Genomic DNA, 14,571 nt, shown 5'->3' with positions numbered 1-14,571 from the left:
CAGTTGCCCCCAATGACAGATGTTCCCCCAAACTAGCTGTGAATGCCTGACCCGGCCCTGGTCCTCATGCGACCTCTACCTGGGAGCCCCAGACCCTCTCCTGATGCTGTCAAGAACCTTCTGAGGTGCCTGGGAGAAAGTCGGTGTGGGAGAGGAGACTGAGGTTATTAGAGGGGGACTGTGGCTGGCCCTGCTCACTTTTATGGCCAATGATGCTACATCCCTGCATTCCTCTTCCCCAAACCTTGACCCCCTTGGCTGTCCTAGGGGGTCCCTCCCCCACCTAAGGGGCAGACACTCACACATGATTCGGCTCCACATGATCCTTTTCCATGCACTCCAGCACCGGAGGGTCCAGGCCTGGAAGCAGTCCCCACCCCAGGAGATATAGGTGTGAAAAGTGCCCTGGGGCAGGACCAGCCTGGCATACAACCCCTGAATGCACCCCTGCAGAACTGGAGCCAGTCCAGATGGGGCTTTCCAATTCTCAGGGTTGGGGAGAGTTGTAAAGAGGACAGAGAGCCAGGGACAGAAGCGTCCCGGGTGTGTCATGAGTTTACAAAGGGCAAAACGCTTTACACATATTAGGTCAGTGAACTTTAATCTCAGAGTGACGCTGAGGAGATACTCTGATAGTCTTTCTTAGCGAGAAAGTGGAGGAGGTTCAGAGACTTGCTAGAAAGTGGTAACTTCCTGGACTTCCCTGGTGGTACAGCGGTTAAGAATCTGCCTGCCAATGCAGGGGACGTGGGTTCGACCCCTGGTCCAGGAAGATTCCACATGCCTCAGAATGCCTCGTGCGCCACATCCACTGAACCTGTGTTCTAGAACCCTTAAGCCACGTGCCAGAACTACTAAAGCCTGTGCACCCTAGAGCCTGTACTCCACAACAGGAGAAGCCACTGCAATGAGAAGGCCATGCACCACACTGAAGGGTAGCCCCTGCTTGCTGCAACTAGAGAAATCCTGCACACAGCGATGAAGACCCAGTGCAGCCAAAAAATAAATGAATAAATAAAAATTAAAAAAAGAAAAAGAAACTGGTAGCTTCTGGTTTGGCCTGTAGGTCTTTCTGATACCAGAGGGATACAAGCTCTTCAGAGAGAGATTCAGAGAAAAAGAAGGAGATAAAGAAAGAGACAGAATCAGAGGAGCAAGAGAGTCCTGGCGGTCATTCCAATATTGTGCCCACCTTGGCTTGAGAGTCCCCTGGGAGGGTGAGGGGGAAGGGCAGATGATGGAGGAGCCATGTCACCCCTCCCTCAGCATTCTGCCCAATTCCTGCAGGGGGGACCCTAAGCCTCCTCCAGCAGAAGCCCCCTACCCCACTTGTTTGAATGAAGGAAATCCCCAGGCTGGGCTACCTTGAACAGCTGGAGGCGGCACTTCCAAAGCTGGAAAGATTTCCAGGGAGCTGATCTCATCGAAGGACACGGGAACAGACCGTGACCTCACTCTTTTTTCGGGGCTGTCACATTCCTGCAGGGAATAAGCATCTCGCTAAGCCCGGAGGCACCCTGGCTTGCAGGCAGTTTCCCTGGGTTGAGGGTCCCCAGCCTCCAGCTGCAGACAGGGGCTACCCTCAGCCTTGGGGTACGGGAGCAGGAATGGGTCTCCATAGCAGCTGAGGGCTGGAGCCAAGGACCATACCAGCCAAGGACCACCCCCCAGCTGTGGGCTGGAGTTCTGGAATTCTGAGCCACAAATTCCAGCCACGGCCAGAAACACCCGCCGCCCCCAGTCATGGTCAGGGGCAGAGATGCCCCAGGCAGAAGCCTCCGTTCCAAGGTGTGCATTCTCCAGCTTTGGGCTAAAATCCCAGGCCTGAGATGAGCTCTTCTCCATTGCAAAGTTCAGTCACAGACAGGGCTTCCTTTGCACACCCAGCTGCAAAGATTCAGAGACAAGCCTGAGCTCCCTAGCCCAGGGGATGATGCTTACAGCCAAGGATCTCAGGCCAGCAAAGGACCTTCAGGCTTGGGCTGGAGTCTGAGGACTCAGTGACTCCTCTGTCATGGGCGACACCTGCCATGATGGGTCAGTCCCCCCAGCTATGTGTAAGGCACCCCTGGGTCCCACAGAGCCAGCTCCTGGGCACATAGTTGTGTTATTAACCGGGGTGGTTGGGGATTGCACCAACCTTGCTTGGTTGCTCTGCGGAGGTTCCACACCCAGGCAGACACCCTTGGGTCCAGGCCTGCAGGCCCTCTCCTGGCAGGTTCAGAGCGAGGCTGGCCAGCGTCCGAGGCAGACAGGGCCCCTCGTTCATAGCTGAGGATTCGATGCTGAGCCTGGTGGAGAACAAGAGGGAGTCAGGTCTCTTCCCCTGGGTTGTCTCCCCAGCTCCAGCATTCAAGGCACAGGGGCCTAGGGGAACCCTTGGGTGGTCCTATGATGCAGGCAGGGCACAGAGAGTGGTCCAGATCTCCCAGTACCAGGGGGGTGGATGGGGAACCCGGCTACAGGATGTGATGCTGAAGTTCCATTTGCATCACAGGTCCACTGCGTTTTTACACAGACTAGATTAATATCTGGGGAGAACTGTGAGGGGTGGGGGCTTCCCAGGTGGCACAATGGGAAAGGATCTGCTTACTAATGCAAGAGACATAAAAGACTAGGGTTCAATCCCTGGATTGGGAAGATCCCCTGGAGGAGGACATGGCAACCCACTCCAACATTCTTGCCTGGAGAATCCCATGGACAGAGGAGCCTGGTGGTCTACAGTCCATGGGGTTGCAAAAGAGCCAGACACAACTGAAGTGGCTGAGCACACAGCATGTGAAGGATGGAGGGAGAAAAGGGGGTGGGGGGGCCCCACAACTAAAGCACTCCACTGTTTTGGGCTGCCACTGGACAGTGTGGGTGGTGCCAAGCACCCATTGTGTTTTGAGCTGAAGCGCATCTGTGGTTCTGTGCTCGCGAATGCGAGGGACACATTTAGGTGTCTCTGGGTTTGAGCAGGGGAGGGTGCATGCCTGTGTGTTGAGTGTGGGCATGTACCCCCAGTGTGCGAGGGCAGGTGTGCACATCTGGGTCCAAGCGTGCCTGCTGGTTTCACACAGCCTCCAGATTGGGCTGGCACACGCTCCTTCAGCATGTGCATGCTCACCCGTGCACACAGATGCGTGTGCCCACACGCATGTGTGCACCTCCGGAGGGGGTCTCTGGGGCTGCCTCTGATAGCACAGACACCTCTGGTGGCCCTTGAGCTGGGTGACCCAGAGGTGGTGGCGGGGGAGAGGAGCAGCGTGTGGCCGTCCTGGAAGGTGTGTCCAGGAAGGCGGTGGCGCGGTGAGGGGCTGACCTCTGCCTGCTCTCGGAGCAGCTCCTCGACCTCTCCCAGCTGCGTCTCCGAACGAGGCCCTGGGACCCCGCAGCGCTGGAGAGGGGCGTTTCTCCTCTGGCTTCTTCGCTAGGGGGGCCACTGCCCCTGGCCCCCCCAGGCTGGCTGTGTGAAAGGACTTCGAGGCCCAGGTCCTGGAGATACTCACTGCCCTGAAGGGCCCCCAAGTCCAGGCTGAGGTCCTCTGAACTCTCGCTACCGCCGAGCAGCCCTGGGATTCCATCCTCCTGGAGACAGATGGGGAAAAGGCCCAGACCCACAGGCAGTGAAGACCCCCACATCCAGACCCTCCCTGCCATCCCCCACTTGTCCAACCTGGGCTCTGGGCCTAGCTCTTGGCAGGTGGGATAGAATGGGGGTGGTCCCCTCAGTGCAGGCCTTCAAGGCCTTAGTCCTCCACAAAGGGGCTGGAAATCAGGGCTACCGGCCCCGACTCCACCTCCATTGCTGAGTTTCTGTCTGATCATCTTATGAAACAGGCCACGTAACTTCTGTCCTCTGTCCTCTGTCCTGTCTGCCGGCTCACCCAGCTTGCTTTAAGACTCTTATGAGATCATGTGTGTGAACGCAATTCGTACAAGTGCTGCACTCCAATACTTTGGCCACCTGATACAAAGAACTGACTCATTGGAAAAGACCCTGATGCTGGGAAAGATTGAAGGCAGGAGGAGAAGGGGACAGCAGAGGATGAGATGGTTGGATGGCTTCACCGACTTGATGGACGTAAGTTTGAGCACTCTGGGAGTTGGTGATGGACAGGGAAGCCTGGCGTGCTGCAGTCCATGGGGTCACAAAGAGTCGGACACGACTGAGTGTCTGAACTTAACTGAACTGATGCAGTCCATGGGGTTGCAGGATAAGGACTATTCCTTCCTAGGCCATTGTTAATGCTGTCCTCAGACAGGGTTTGGTGGGTAGGTGGGTGGTCCGCCCCCCATGCTCCAGGCAAAACTAACCCTGAGATGTGGCCTTAGGCGTTTATGTGAGCTCATGCAGTCCCTGATGGACTGTCCTGATTGGTGGCCTAAAGGTCCCACTGAGCAGACCTGCTACCCTTGATGGTTTCTACAAGAGGCTCCCAAGATAGAATTGCCAGATAAAACACTGGACGTCCAGTGAAATTCAAACTTCAGATAAATGACTATCTTTTTTTCTAGTGTAAATAGATTACAAACATTGCAATATTTGGCATTCAGTTCTAACTGGGCATCCTATAATTTTAGTTGCTCAATTTTGCAAGCCCATCTACCTATGGGCCGTTTGGCCGGGCATGGCCAGTCTTTACTAGGAAAGGGGGAACAGGGAGGTCCCTACTAATGCTTGGTGAGGGGAATTTTCAGAAGTAACTAACTGAAAGTGGAAAATACCTGGACTTCCCTGGTGGTCCATGGGATAAGAATCCACCTGCCAATGCAGGGGACATGGGTTCAATCCCTGGTCTGGGAAGACCCCACATGGTGTGGGCCACCTAAGCCTAAGTGTCACCCCTACTGAGCCCACGCACTCCAGAGCCCACACTCTGCAACAAGAGAAGCCACCATAATGAGAAGCCCGCGCACGCGACTAGTGAGTAGCCCCTGCTTGCTGCAGCTAGAGAAAGCCCGCGTGCAGCCATGAAGAATCAGCATAGCCCAAAACAAGCAATAAAGAAATAAACAAAATTTTTAAAAAAGAAGGAGGAAAATACTTGCCAGCCAAGAGCTGGGCATTTGGTTGGCTGGGGATCTTGGCTGGTGGAAGGCAGGTGGCAGTGTCCATACCTGTCTTGAATGAGGTTGGAAGAGCTCTACAGGGTCTGGCTTTTTCTCTGACCTTCCCCACTTGGAACTCTACAGTTTTGATGCCTTATAGTAAAATATATATGGGGCTTCCCTGGCAGCTCAGTGGTAAAGAATCTGCCTGCCAATGCAGGAGACTGGGGTTTGATCTTTGGGTCAGGAAGATCCCCTGGACGAAGAAATGGCAACCCACTCCAGTCTTCTTGTCTGGGAAATCCCATGGCCAGGGAAGCCTGGCGGGCTACATTCCACAGGGTCGGGGTCGCAGAGTCAGACACAATCTAGTGACTGAACAACAGCAACAAAAATATAACATAGAATTCACCATTGTAACAATTCTGTGTACAACTCTGTGGCGTTAAGTACAATTACTGAATATGCAATCATCATCACTCTCCATCTCCAGAACTTTTTTTCATCTCCCCCTAAGGAGGGTTTGTACCCAGTAAACAGTAAATGCTTGTTCTTACCTCCTCCAGCTTCTAGTCACCTCCACTCCACCGTGTCTCATTGAATGTTCCTATTCTTTGTTGTTGTGCAGTTGCTAAGTTGTGTCTGACTCTCTGTGACTCCATGGACTGCAGCATGCCAGGCTTTCCTGTCCTTCACTATCTCCCTGAGTTTGCTCAAACTCATGTCCTTTGAGTCAATGATGCCATCCAATCATCTCATCCTCTGTCGTCCCCTTCTCTTCCTGCCCTCAATCTTTCCCAGCATCAGGATTTTTCCTGATGAGTTGGCTCTCTGCGTAAGGCTTTGGCCACCTGCCTATTCTAGGCACCTTGCATAAGTGAAATCGTACAATGTTTGTCCTCTTGTGTCTAGTTTATTTCACTTAGCTTAATGTTTTCAAGTTCATCCATGTTCTAGCACAGGTCACAGTTTCCTTTCTTTTTGAGGAAGCATAACATTTCATGGTATGGATGGACCACACTGTATGGACATAAACAAGACTGCATTTTGTTTATCTATTTGGTCTTTGATGGACAATTGAGTGGCTTCCACCTTTTAGCTCTTGTGGGTTTTACTGCTATGAATACAGGTGTACAAACGTCTGAGTCTCCATTTTTACCTCTTTTGGGTAGATCTGTAGAAGCGGGGTTGCTAGATCATACAACAATTCTCTGACTGGCTTTTGGAGCCCTGGCCATATTTTCCACGGTCTCCCCTCTTGAATTTCTCCTTTGCACCCACTAATCTGTTTTCTTTTTTTTGGCTGCTCTGTGTGGCATGAGGGATCTTAGTTCCCTGACCAGGGATTGAACCCATGCCCCCTGCAGTGGAAGCATGGCATCTCAACCACTGGAACTCCAGGGAAGTTCCTGCACCCATGCTCTGGTTCCTGCCACCTGCCTGGCTGCTCCTTCTCTGTCTCCCGCTTCCTCCCTGTGTCTTTCATATACCAGGATCCCTCTCCTTCAGTCTCTGTCCAAAAAACCCACCTCTTTGGCCCCGGCTGGTCTGGGTTCCCCTGATTCTCCTCTGACTTCCCCAGCTGCCTTTCTGAGGTCACTCCCATCCCATCCCATCCCATCCCATCCCGGGTGTCTGGACAACCTCTACCAACTCCCGTCTTCCTCTGCCACAGCCCCTAAAGTTTCCTTGCATCTCTGGTTTTCATCCTCCTGTAAATATAAACACGTCAAGACAGCCTCTTGGCCTGGACTGGGTCCCCCCTCCTCTGTCTCCTGCATCTGGCCTCCCTCACAGGAGGCAGAAGTGGGAACCCGGCCAGGGCTTTAGATGGAAGGGGAGGGTGGACGGCTGTGGCAGTACAGTGAGGGAGGGGGAGGGAGGGGGCTTGGTCCTTTGCTGGGGAACTTGTATCTTTCCTCCAACATTTCCTGGGTGAGAAACGGGAGCCAGCCCACTAGGAGCCTCCCCGGGCATCTGCCCAAACATAGGTATGCTGGCCCCGACACCCCAGAGAGCATGCCATCAACAGACTCCTGCTTCCTGGACCCCGGGGAACCTTGGGGGATGGGGTGCCTCCCCACCCCCGCAGACCCAGAGGCGAGATGCCCCAGGAATTTCCACTCTATAAAAAACGGCTAGCTGCGTGCAGATTTAAATAGTACACAGATCAACGTTTTTTTAAAAATGTAAATGGCTATTTATCTCTTTGTACTTTAGGAAAAAAATAGCACACCAGAGCAACTTTGTGTCTCTGGTTCTGTTTCATCATGTAAAACAGGGAATGAGCTTCAAACAAAAGAGAAAACAGGGACAGAGGGTTTTCTGATGGCTGGAAGGGTAGAAGGGCCTTTGTCAGGGTTTGCATCCTTGATGTGGCTTTTGTTCGCTCAGTGTGACCTCAGGCAAGTTTCTAACCCTCTCTGGGTCTCAGTCTTGTCATCTCTAAAATGGGTGTCATGTTGCCTTCTTTTTGAATATATTTTTATTTGCTTATTTAGTTATTTTTGGCTGTGCTGGGTCTTCATTGCTATGTGGGGTTTTCTTTAGTTGCAGTGCTTAGGCCTCTCACTGCAGTGGCTTCTCTTGTTGCGGAGCACAGGTTCTAGGGCACTGGGACTTCAGTAGTTGTGGCTTGTGGGCTCTAGAGCACAGGCTCAGTAGTTGTAGCACACGGGCCTAGTTGCTTCGCAGCCTGTGGGATCCTCCCGGACCAAGGATCAAATCCTTGTCTCCTGCATTGGCGGGCAGATTCTTCACCACTGAGCCACCCAGGGAAGCCCTATATTGCCTTCTTGTAGGATTGCTGGGCAGGTGAAATGAGATGATGTTTACATCTTGTAAGCAAGCCCTTGGTCAGTGGAAGCAGTTATGGGATTGGCCAAAAAGTTCATTTGGGTTTTTCTATAACATCTTGTGGAAAAACCTGAGCAAACTTTTTGGCCAAGCCCATATTATGGTGGTTGTTTTTAATACTTCAGAAATCAAGGATCTTCCTCTGGGGCCCTGCCAGATGGAGCTAATTGGAGTAGACTGATGATTAAGCCCTGTAAGACAATCAAGTATGAGTGAATGTTCTAGAAAGTAGAAAGTAGGCTAGAAAGAACAGGAGGGGACAGTTGACTCTGGAGGGACAAGAATCCTGGACTGGAGTTCTACTTAGGAAATCCCTTTTTTGTTAACATTTTTTAAAACTTAATTTTTTTTTTAAGTTTGAAAAATTAGATTTATTCTAAGCCAGATCATACAGAAAATCCCTCTTTTAAAATGGACAAATTCCTGGGATAATCACTGGTGTGCAAAATCTACTAAGGATAACTCAATTAGGACAGGTTAGACCATCTTTAGACAGCTTCCATAACCGAAATTAAACCCCCAAACTGTATTTCCAATCACATAAAGTAGTGTCTATGAGACATGTAAGTGATTTCTATATATAGGTCAATATATATAGCCAATTGCATATATTTTAAAATAATCTATATCTTACCTGTGTATATATATACACACATATATATATGTGTATATGTATATACATACTTTTCATTAAGATGCATGTATATTTCAATGCAAAGTCCCACTAAATGTAAAAAAAGAAAGGAAGGGAGGAATAAATCAGGGAGGGCTTCCTGGAGGAGGTGACAGTGAGGGACGCCCTGAGCAATGAGTAGGAGTTCGCTGGGTGGAGGCTCTGGGTGAGGGCATTCCAGGCATTAAGAGAACAGGATGTTCAGAAGCCTGCAGGCTTCAGAGTTCAGGATGCCTTCCCTCAAATTGGCAAGATTTCCTTTTGGCTGGAGGGGTGTGTGTGTGTGTGTGTGTGTGTGTGTGTGTTGGGGTGGGGGCAGTCAGCAGGCCTGGGAGCCCAAGGAAGGATTTAATCTCTAAGTTCCCAACAGCAGTGGTAGGGAGGCTGGGGGAGAGGAGGCGGTGATTCCCCTTCAGAAAGATGACGCCAGATGCAGAGCCCAGAGGGGCTTGACGCAGCAAAGACGCCTGTGCAGATCACCTGGATGAGCAACTACGGTGGCCTCCACCAGGGCAGTGGAAAGGCCGGGACAGACGTGGAGAGAACTGAGAGCTGTACAGGTGTGAAGCTCACAGGGCTTTTGGGCAGAAGGGGCAGGGACATGGCTATCTGCTGCCTCCAGCTCTGGTGGCCAACTAGATGAGGACGCGGATGTGGGTGGCAGGGCTTCTCTGGAGCTGGTAGGTGCTCACCGAGCTCACCCAGGGCTCCCTGCTTCCCCAGATGCGTGGTCTCTCCATCACCATCCTGCCCAACTGCCTGCTGCCCATGGTCCCTATTCCAAGATATCCAGAGCCCTGGAAGGATCCAGGGCTAAGCCTGAGTCTCAGTTCTCTCTTCATTTACTCTAGATTCTTCCCGACACCGAGGCAAATTCCTTCCCTGCTTGGACCCCTGTGTGCTCTTCTACAAAACAAGGGGTGGACTGCCCTGGTGGTCCGCTGGTTAAGAGTCTGCCTGCCAGTGCAGGGGACACAGAACTTCCATTCCTGGTCCAGGGAAGATTCCACCTGCTGTGGGGAAACTAAGGCTGTGAGCCACAACTATTGCAGCCGGAGCACTCTAGGGCTCGTGTTCTGCAACAGGGAAGCAATGAGCAATCTGTGCACCACAACTAGAGCGCAGCCCCCAATCACCACAACTAGCGAAAGCCCACATGCAGCAATGAAAATTCAGCACTGCCATGATAAATAAATAAATAAAATTTAATAACACGGGCAGATATGCAGAATTCCCTGTATATGGTTTGACTATAATGAAGCCTCCTTCCTTACTGTGGTGGGTGGTCCAAAATGCCACCCAGATTCCCCCTTCGGTGAGGATGTGTTGCCCCAGATGCTGAGGGGTGGGTGGCTATCAGCAGATGGCTGTCAGCTGTCAGCCTCCTCCCAGGAAGTCACATCCCCTCCTGGGCAGTCCACAGGCCATGACTTATTGGTGTGGGGGTGCAATGGCTTGGTCATCTCAGCCTAATTTGGGACTATTCTGCAGGGATGTTCTAGCTCAGAGCTCCTCATGGGAGCTTTTCCTTCCTTCTTCATTGATCCATCTACCCACCCATGCACCCATTTAGTCACCCTTCCCTCCTCCCTCTCTTCCTTTCTTCCCTCGATTCTTTCTTCTATCCATCCATCCATCTCTTCTGTCAAAATGTCCTTCCATCCATCCATCCATCATCCCTCCACTCTACTCATCCCATGCTTCCTCTTCTTGTTTCATAAAGGATTCATTTCGTCACCTGTGGAATGGCATAATAACTACTCTGCTATGTTTTAATAATCCCCTGAAATATTGCACACAAAGTGCACTTGCTCCCCTGGAGTCATCAACTCCTGCCCATCTCGGCAGTCAGACACCTGCCTGCTCATCCTCCATGGTGGAGAAGTCTGGGTCCTCAGGCCTCCAGGGTCCACCACTGCTCTTGGTGGGTGAATCTGTAGCTCTAGAGTCAAAGGGCTGGACACATGGCTTGGGCTCAGAGCCTGTGGGAAAGAAGGGACAAGGTGTTAGAGCTGAGCTGTGAGGCCTGAAGAGTTGGGCCCCAAATTCTGCATCTGGGCCTCAGTTTTCTCATCTGTAAAATGGGGTTGCAGGGGAGAATGGTACCGATGATCTGTAAGCCAACATGTATGACACCACTCCCCACCACTCATCCTGAGCCTGGGGCAGACATTTCTGTTCAGGCACAGGGCTCTTTCCTCCTGAGCCATAGCCCCCTCGGAATTCTTCCCAGTGCATTATTTAAAAAAATTTTTTTTTATTTATTATTTTTGGTTGTACTGAGTCTTTGTTGCCACATGTAAGCTTTCTGTAGTTGCAGTGAGTGAGGGTTTCTCTTTGTTGCGGTGCTTAGGGTTCTCATTGTAGTAGCTTCTTTTGTGGGCAACAGGCTCTAGGGCACATGGGCCTCAATAGTTGCAAGACCCAAGCTCAGCAGTTGTGGCTTGAGGGCCTTATAGCGAGGGCTTTAGTAGTTGTGGCACATGGGCTTAGTTACCCCACAGCATGTGGGATCTTCCCAGACCAGGGACTGAACCCATGTCCCCTGCATTGGCAGGTAGACTTTTAACCATTGGACCACCAGGGAAGTCCTGGACTGAGACTTTCGCTGAGGGAGACACAGGTGTCCCATCTGTCTACCCCTGCCCCTTGCATGGCTTCTAGAACATATCATGCCTCCCTATTCGAATCCCCATGGAGGAGCCCCACCACCTGGAGGAAGGTCAAACGTCTTGGCTCAACCACCGATGTCCACCAGGATCCTCCTCTGTGCCTTGTCCCTGCCCGTTAGGCAGGACCCACTGCCTAAGAGCACCCCGTTCCTGTTCCAGGGCCACCCGCCTGAAGACCTCATCCTACTCACTCCAGAAATGTCCATCCACCCTCCTCCCATGGTGCCTCTGTCCTGGGCATTGCCCTGCACTTCATTGCATTGCGTTATCTTGACCCCTGGATTCCTTTCACTCCTCCACGCCCCCTGCCCTGACATCCCAGGTCCTGTTGAAACTGGGGAGCTGAGAGAAGTGTGTGTGGAGGTGACAATAGAGGAGCTGGGTGAAGGTGGAGGCAGGGAGAGACCAGTGGAGGTGGTACTCGGAGAGACGGACCAGCACGTTTGCAGTGAGAGCCAGTAAGAGCCTGGAGCGGCTGGGCGGGGGGCGGGGAGTGGGACGGCGGGGCCCTTGGACAGTGCCAGTTAGGGCCTCCTCCACTCCTTAGCTCAGGTCCTCTGTGGCTGGGTGACCCCATGTCCTGGCTTGCTGGGGACAGTCCTGGTTTACGCTGCTGAGTCAAGTGATGATGAACAGTATGGGACTTCCCTGGTGGTCCAGCGGCTAAGACTCCGTGCTCTCAGTGCAGGGAACCTGTGTTTGATCCCTGGTTGGGGAACTAGATCCCACATGCCACAATTAAAAGATTCCGTGTGCCACAAGTAAGACCCGGCACAGCCAAGGAAATAAACAAATAAATAAAACAAAACCTCCCACAGTACCATGTTTTCTCCCTCCAAAGGGTACCAGTGGGGTGTCCACTCCACCTATAACCACTGTGGCCAGCAGATGGGAAGGGATGATGCTGTCTTTTCTATCCCAAAGTAGGATGAGCTGTCTGTACCCACTTACCTTCCTTCTCCTCCCAGCTGTGTATGTACAAACACTGCCTTACGTTTTGGGGGGAATGACACTTGTATAATTTGGAGGGCTTATTTTTTTTTTAAGAAAAAGAGTATAAAATTATGAATGTAAAATTACTGGGAAGTAGCAAGAACAGCAGAAAACAGCCAAGACAGGAATAAACGCATTCCATAAATAGATGAATGAAAAGCTATTACATGGGTGTGAAAAACTCAAGGAGTTTGGAAAGCATTCCGGCAGTTTTTCAAAAACTTAAGCATAGTATGGCTCAGGAAATTCAAACAGGGGCTCTGTATCAACCTAGGGGGGTGGGATGGGGAGGGAGACGGGAGGGAGGTTCAAAAGGGAGGGGATACATGTGTACCTGTGGCTGATTCATGTTGAGGTTTGACAGAAAACAGCAAAATTCTGTAAAGCAATTATCCTTCAATAAAAAATAAATCAATTAAAAAAAAAAAAACTTAAGCATAGGACCTCCCAGGTGGTCCAGTGGTTGAGTCCGCCTGCCAGTGCAGGGGACACGAGCTTGATCCCTGGTCTGGGAAGATCCCACGCGCCGCAGGGCAACAAAGCCCATGAGATGCAGAACTACCGGAGCCCACACACCCTACAGCCTGTGATCCACAACAAGAGAAGCCACAGCAATGAGAAACCCGTGCACCTCAACTACATCGTAGCCCCCACTTGCTGCAACTAGAGAAAGCCCTCAAGCAGCAACAAAAATCCAGCACAACCAAAAATTGGTGGAAACAATCCAAATGTCCATAAACGGAAGAATGGATACACGAGATGTGGTCCATCTATACAGTAGGATGTTTTTCAGTCACAATAAGGAATTGGGAGAGTTCTGGGAATTCCCTGGAGGTCCAATAGTTAGAACTCAGTGCTTTAACAGCCGAGGGACCGAATTCAGTCCCTGGTCAGGGAACTAAGATTCCACAAATCGCATGGTGTGGCCAAAATAAACAAATAAATAAATAAATAAATAAAAGAAGAATAAAAAAGGGAATGGCATTTTGAAACTTATTATACCAGGAATGAATCTTGAAGACAGATATCATGTGACGTCGCAGAAGTCAGTCACAAAATATCCCATGTTAGTGGTTTCCATTTGTATGAAATGTCTAGAACAGGTGAATCTATAAGGGCAGAAAGTAGGTTAGTGGTTGTCTAAGGCTGGAGAGAGGCTTCCCAGGTGTTACTAGTGGTAAAGAACCCACCTGCCAGGGCAGGAGACACGGGTTCAATCCCTGGGTCAGGAAGATGCCCTGGAGAAGGGAATGGCAGTCCACTCCAGTATTCTTGCCTGGGAAATCCCATGGACAGAGGAGCCTGGCGGGCTACAGTCCATGGGATTGCAAAGAGTCAGACACGACTGAGTGACTTAGCGGGCACGCACACAGCATGCAAAGCTGGGGAGAAATGGGGAACTTTGGGGTGATGAATAAAGGATACAGACTTCTTTTGGGGGTGATGCAAACCTTCTAAAATTGATTGTGGTGATCTTTCACAACACTTCCTTTTTTCCTTGGCCACGCCGCATGGCTTGTGGGATCCTGGTTCCCCAACCAGGGAATGAACCTGGCCCAGCAGTGAAAGTGAAAACACCAAGTCCTAACCACTGGACCACTAGGGAATTCCCATCACGGTATATTCTAGAAACCACCACTGCTCTCCTAGCTACTCTCCCAGGTTGGGTGAGGGCCTCTGTTCTGCTGCCCTCATTCAGCCCTGCATCTCCCACGAGGCAGCTTCTCTGACTCAGGAGATGTTGGAACAAAGCAAGCAGGCTGTGAAGGACGAGAAAAGCCAGATGTGGGGGCGAGTCTTGGAGGCTGATGGCAGCTTGAAAAAGGAGGAGGAGACTCCCGGAGAGGTAGCTCCATCCCTTGACCAAGATCCCAGGGGGTCTCAGGACAGGCTGCTGGGTGTGCCTGCTTTCCTGGATGGGGGCTTCACGGAGGCTTGAACCCCATCCTTGCATCTGTGACCCTGCAGGTCTGGGACCAAAAGGCCAAAGGTAGAAAGGCCAGGGCTGAGTTGATTCTTTGGATGGATGCTTCTGACCCAGGGGGTGTGGCTTCCCTCGTGGCTCAGATGGTAAAGAATCCGCCTGCCAATGCAGGAGATGTAAGAGACGTGGGTTCGATCCCTGGAGGAGGGCATGGTAACCCACCTCAGTAACTATTCTTGCCTGGAGAATCCCATGGACAGAGGAGCCTGGCGGGCTATAGTTCATGGGGTCACAAAGAGTTGGACACGACTGAAGCAATTGTCACTTCATGTCATTTCTGATCCAGGAGCAGGCCGAGCCTGACCCTGATGGCAGAGTCCATTCTGATCTCCGCATCACAGGTTGAGCCTCAATCTTTG

General features: G+C 51.4%; 1 protein-coding gene across 3 annotated transcripts in view; it reads right to left on the bottom strand.

The window, feature by feature from the left end:
* Positions 1–14,571, bottom strand: part of ARHGEF18 (Rho/Rac guanine nucleotide exchange factor 18) — a 93,274-nt gene that overhangs the window by 65,192 nt on the left and 13,511 nt on the right. For all 3 annotated transcript variants that reach the window (XM_061150406.1, XM_061150408.1, XM_061150407.1), the window contains exons 3-7: positions 10,424–10,545; positions 3,305–3,570; positions 2,141–2,291; positions 1,365–1,479; positions 303–360 (exon numbers count right to left, since the gene is read on the bottom strand). In XM_061150406.1, the coding sequence (XP_061006389.1) occupies positions 303–360; positions 1,365–1,479; positions 2,141–2,291; positions 3,305–3,570; positions 10,424–10,438 (605 nt within the window). In that variant the 5' untranslated portion in view covers positions 10,439–10,545. The remainder of the gene's footprint in view (positions 1–302; positions 361–1,364; positions 1,480–2,140; positions 2,292–3,304; positions 3,571–10,423; positions 10,546–14,571) is intronic.

Source organism: Dama dama, chromosome 9 (assembly GCF_033118175.1).
Source record: "Dama dama isolate Ldn47 chromosome 9, ASM3311817v1, whole genome shotgun sequence".
In the NCBI taxonomy this organism is placed as follows: Eukaryota; Metazoa; Chordata; class Mammalia; order Artiodactyla; family Cervidae; genus Dama; species Dama dama.
Note: the sequence above shows the minus strand (reverse complement) of the source record. Positions and strands in the feature narration are given on the sequence as shown.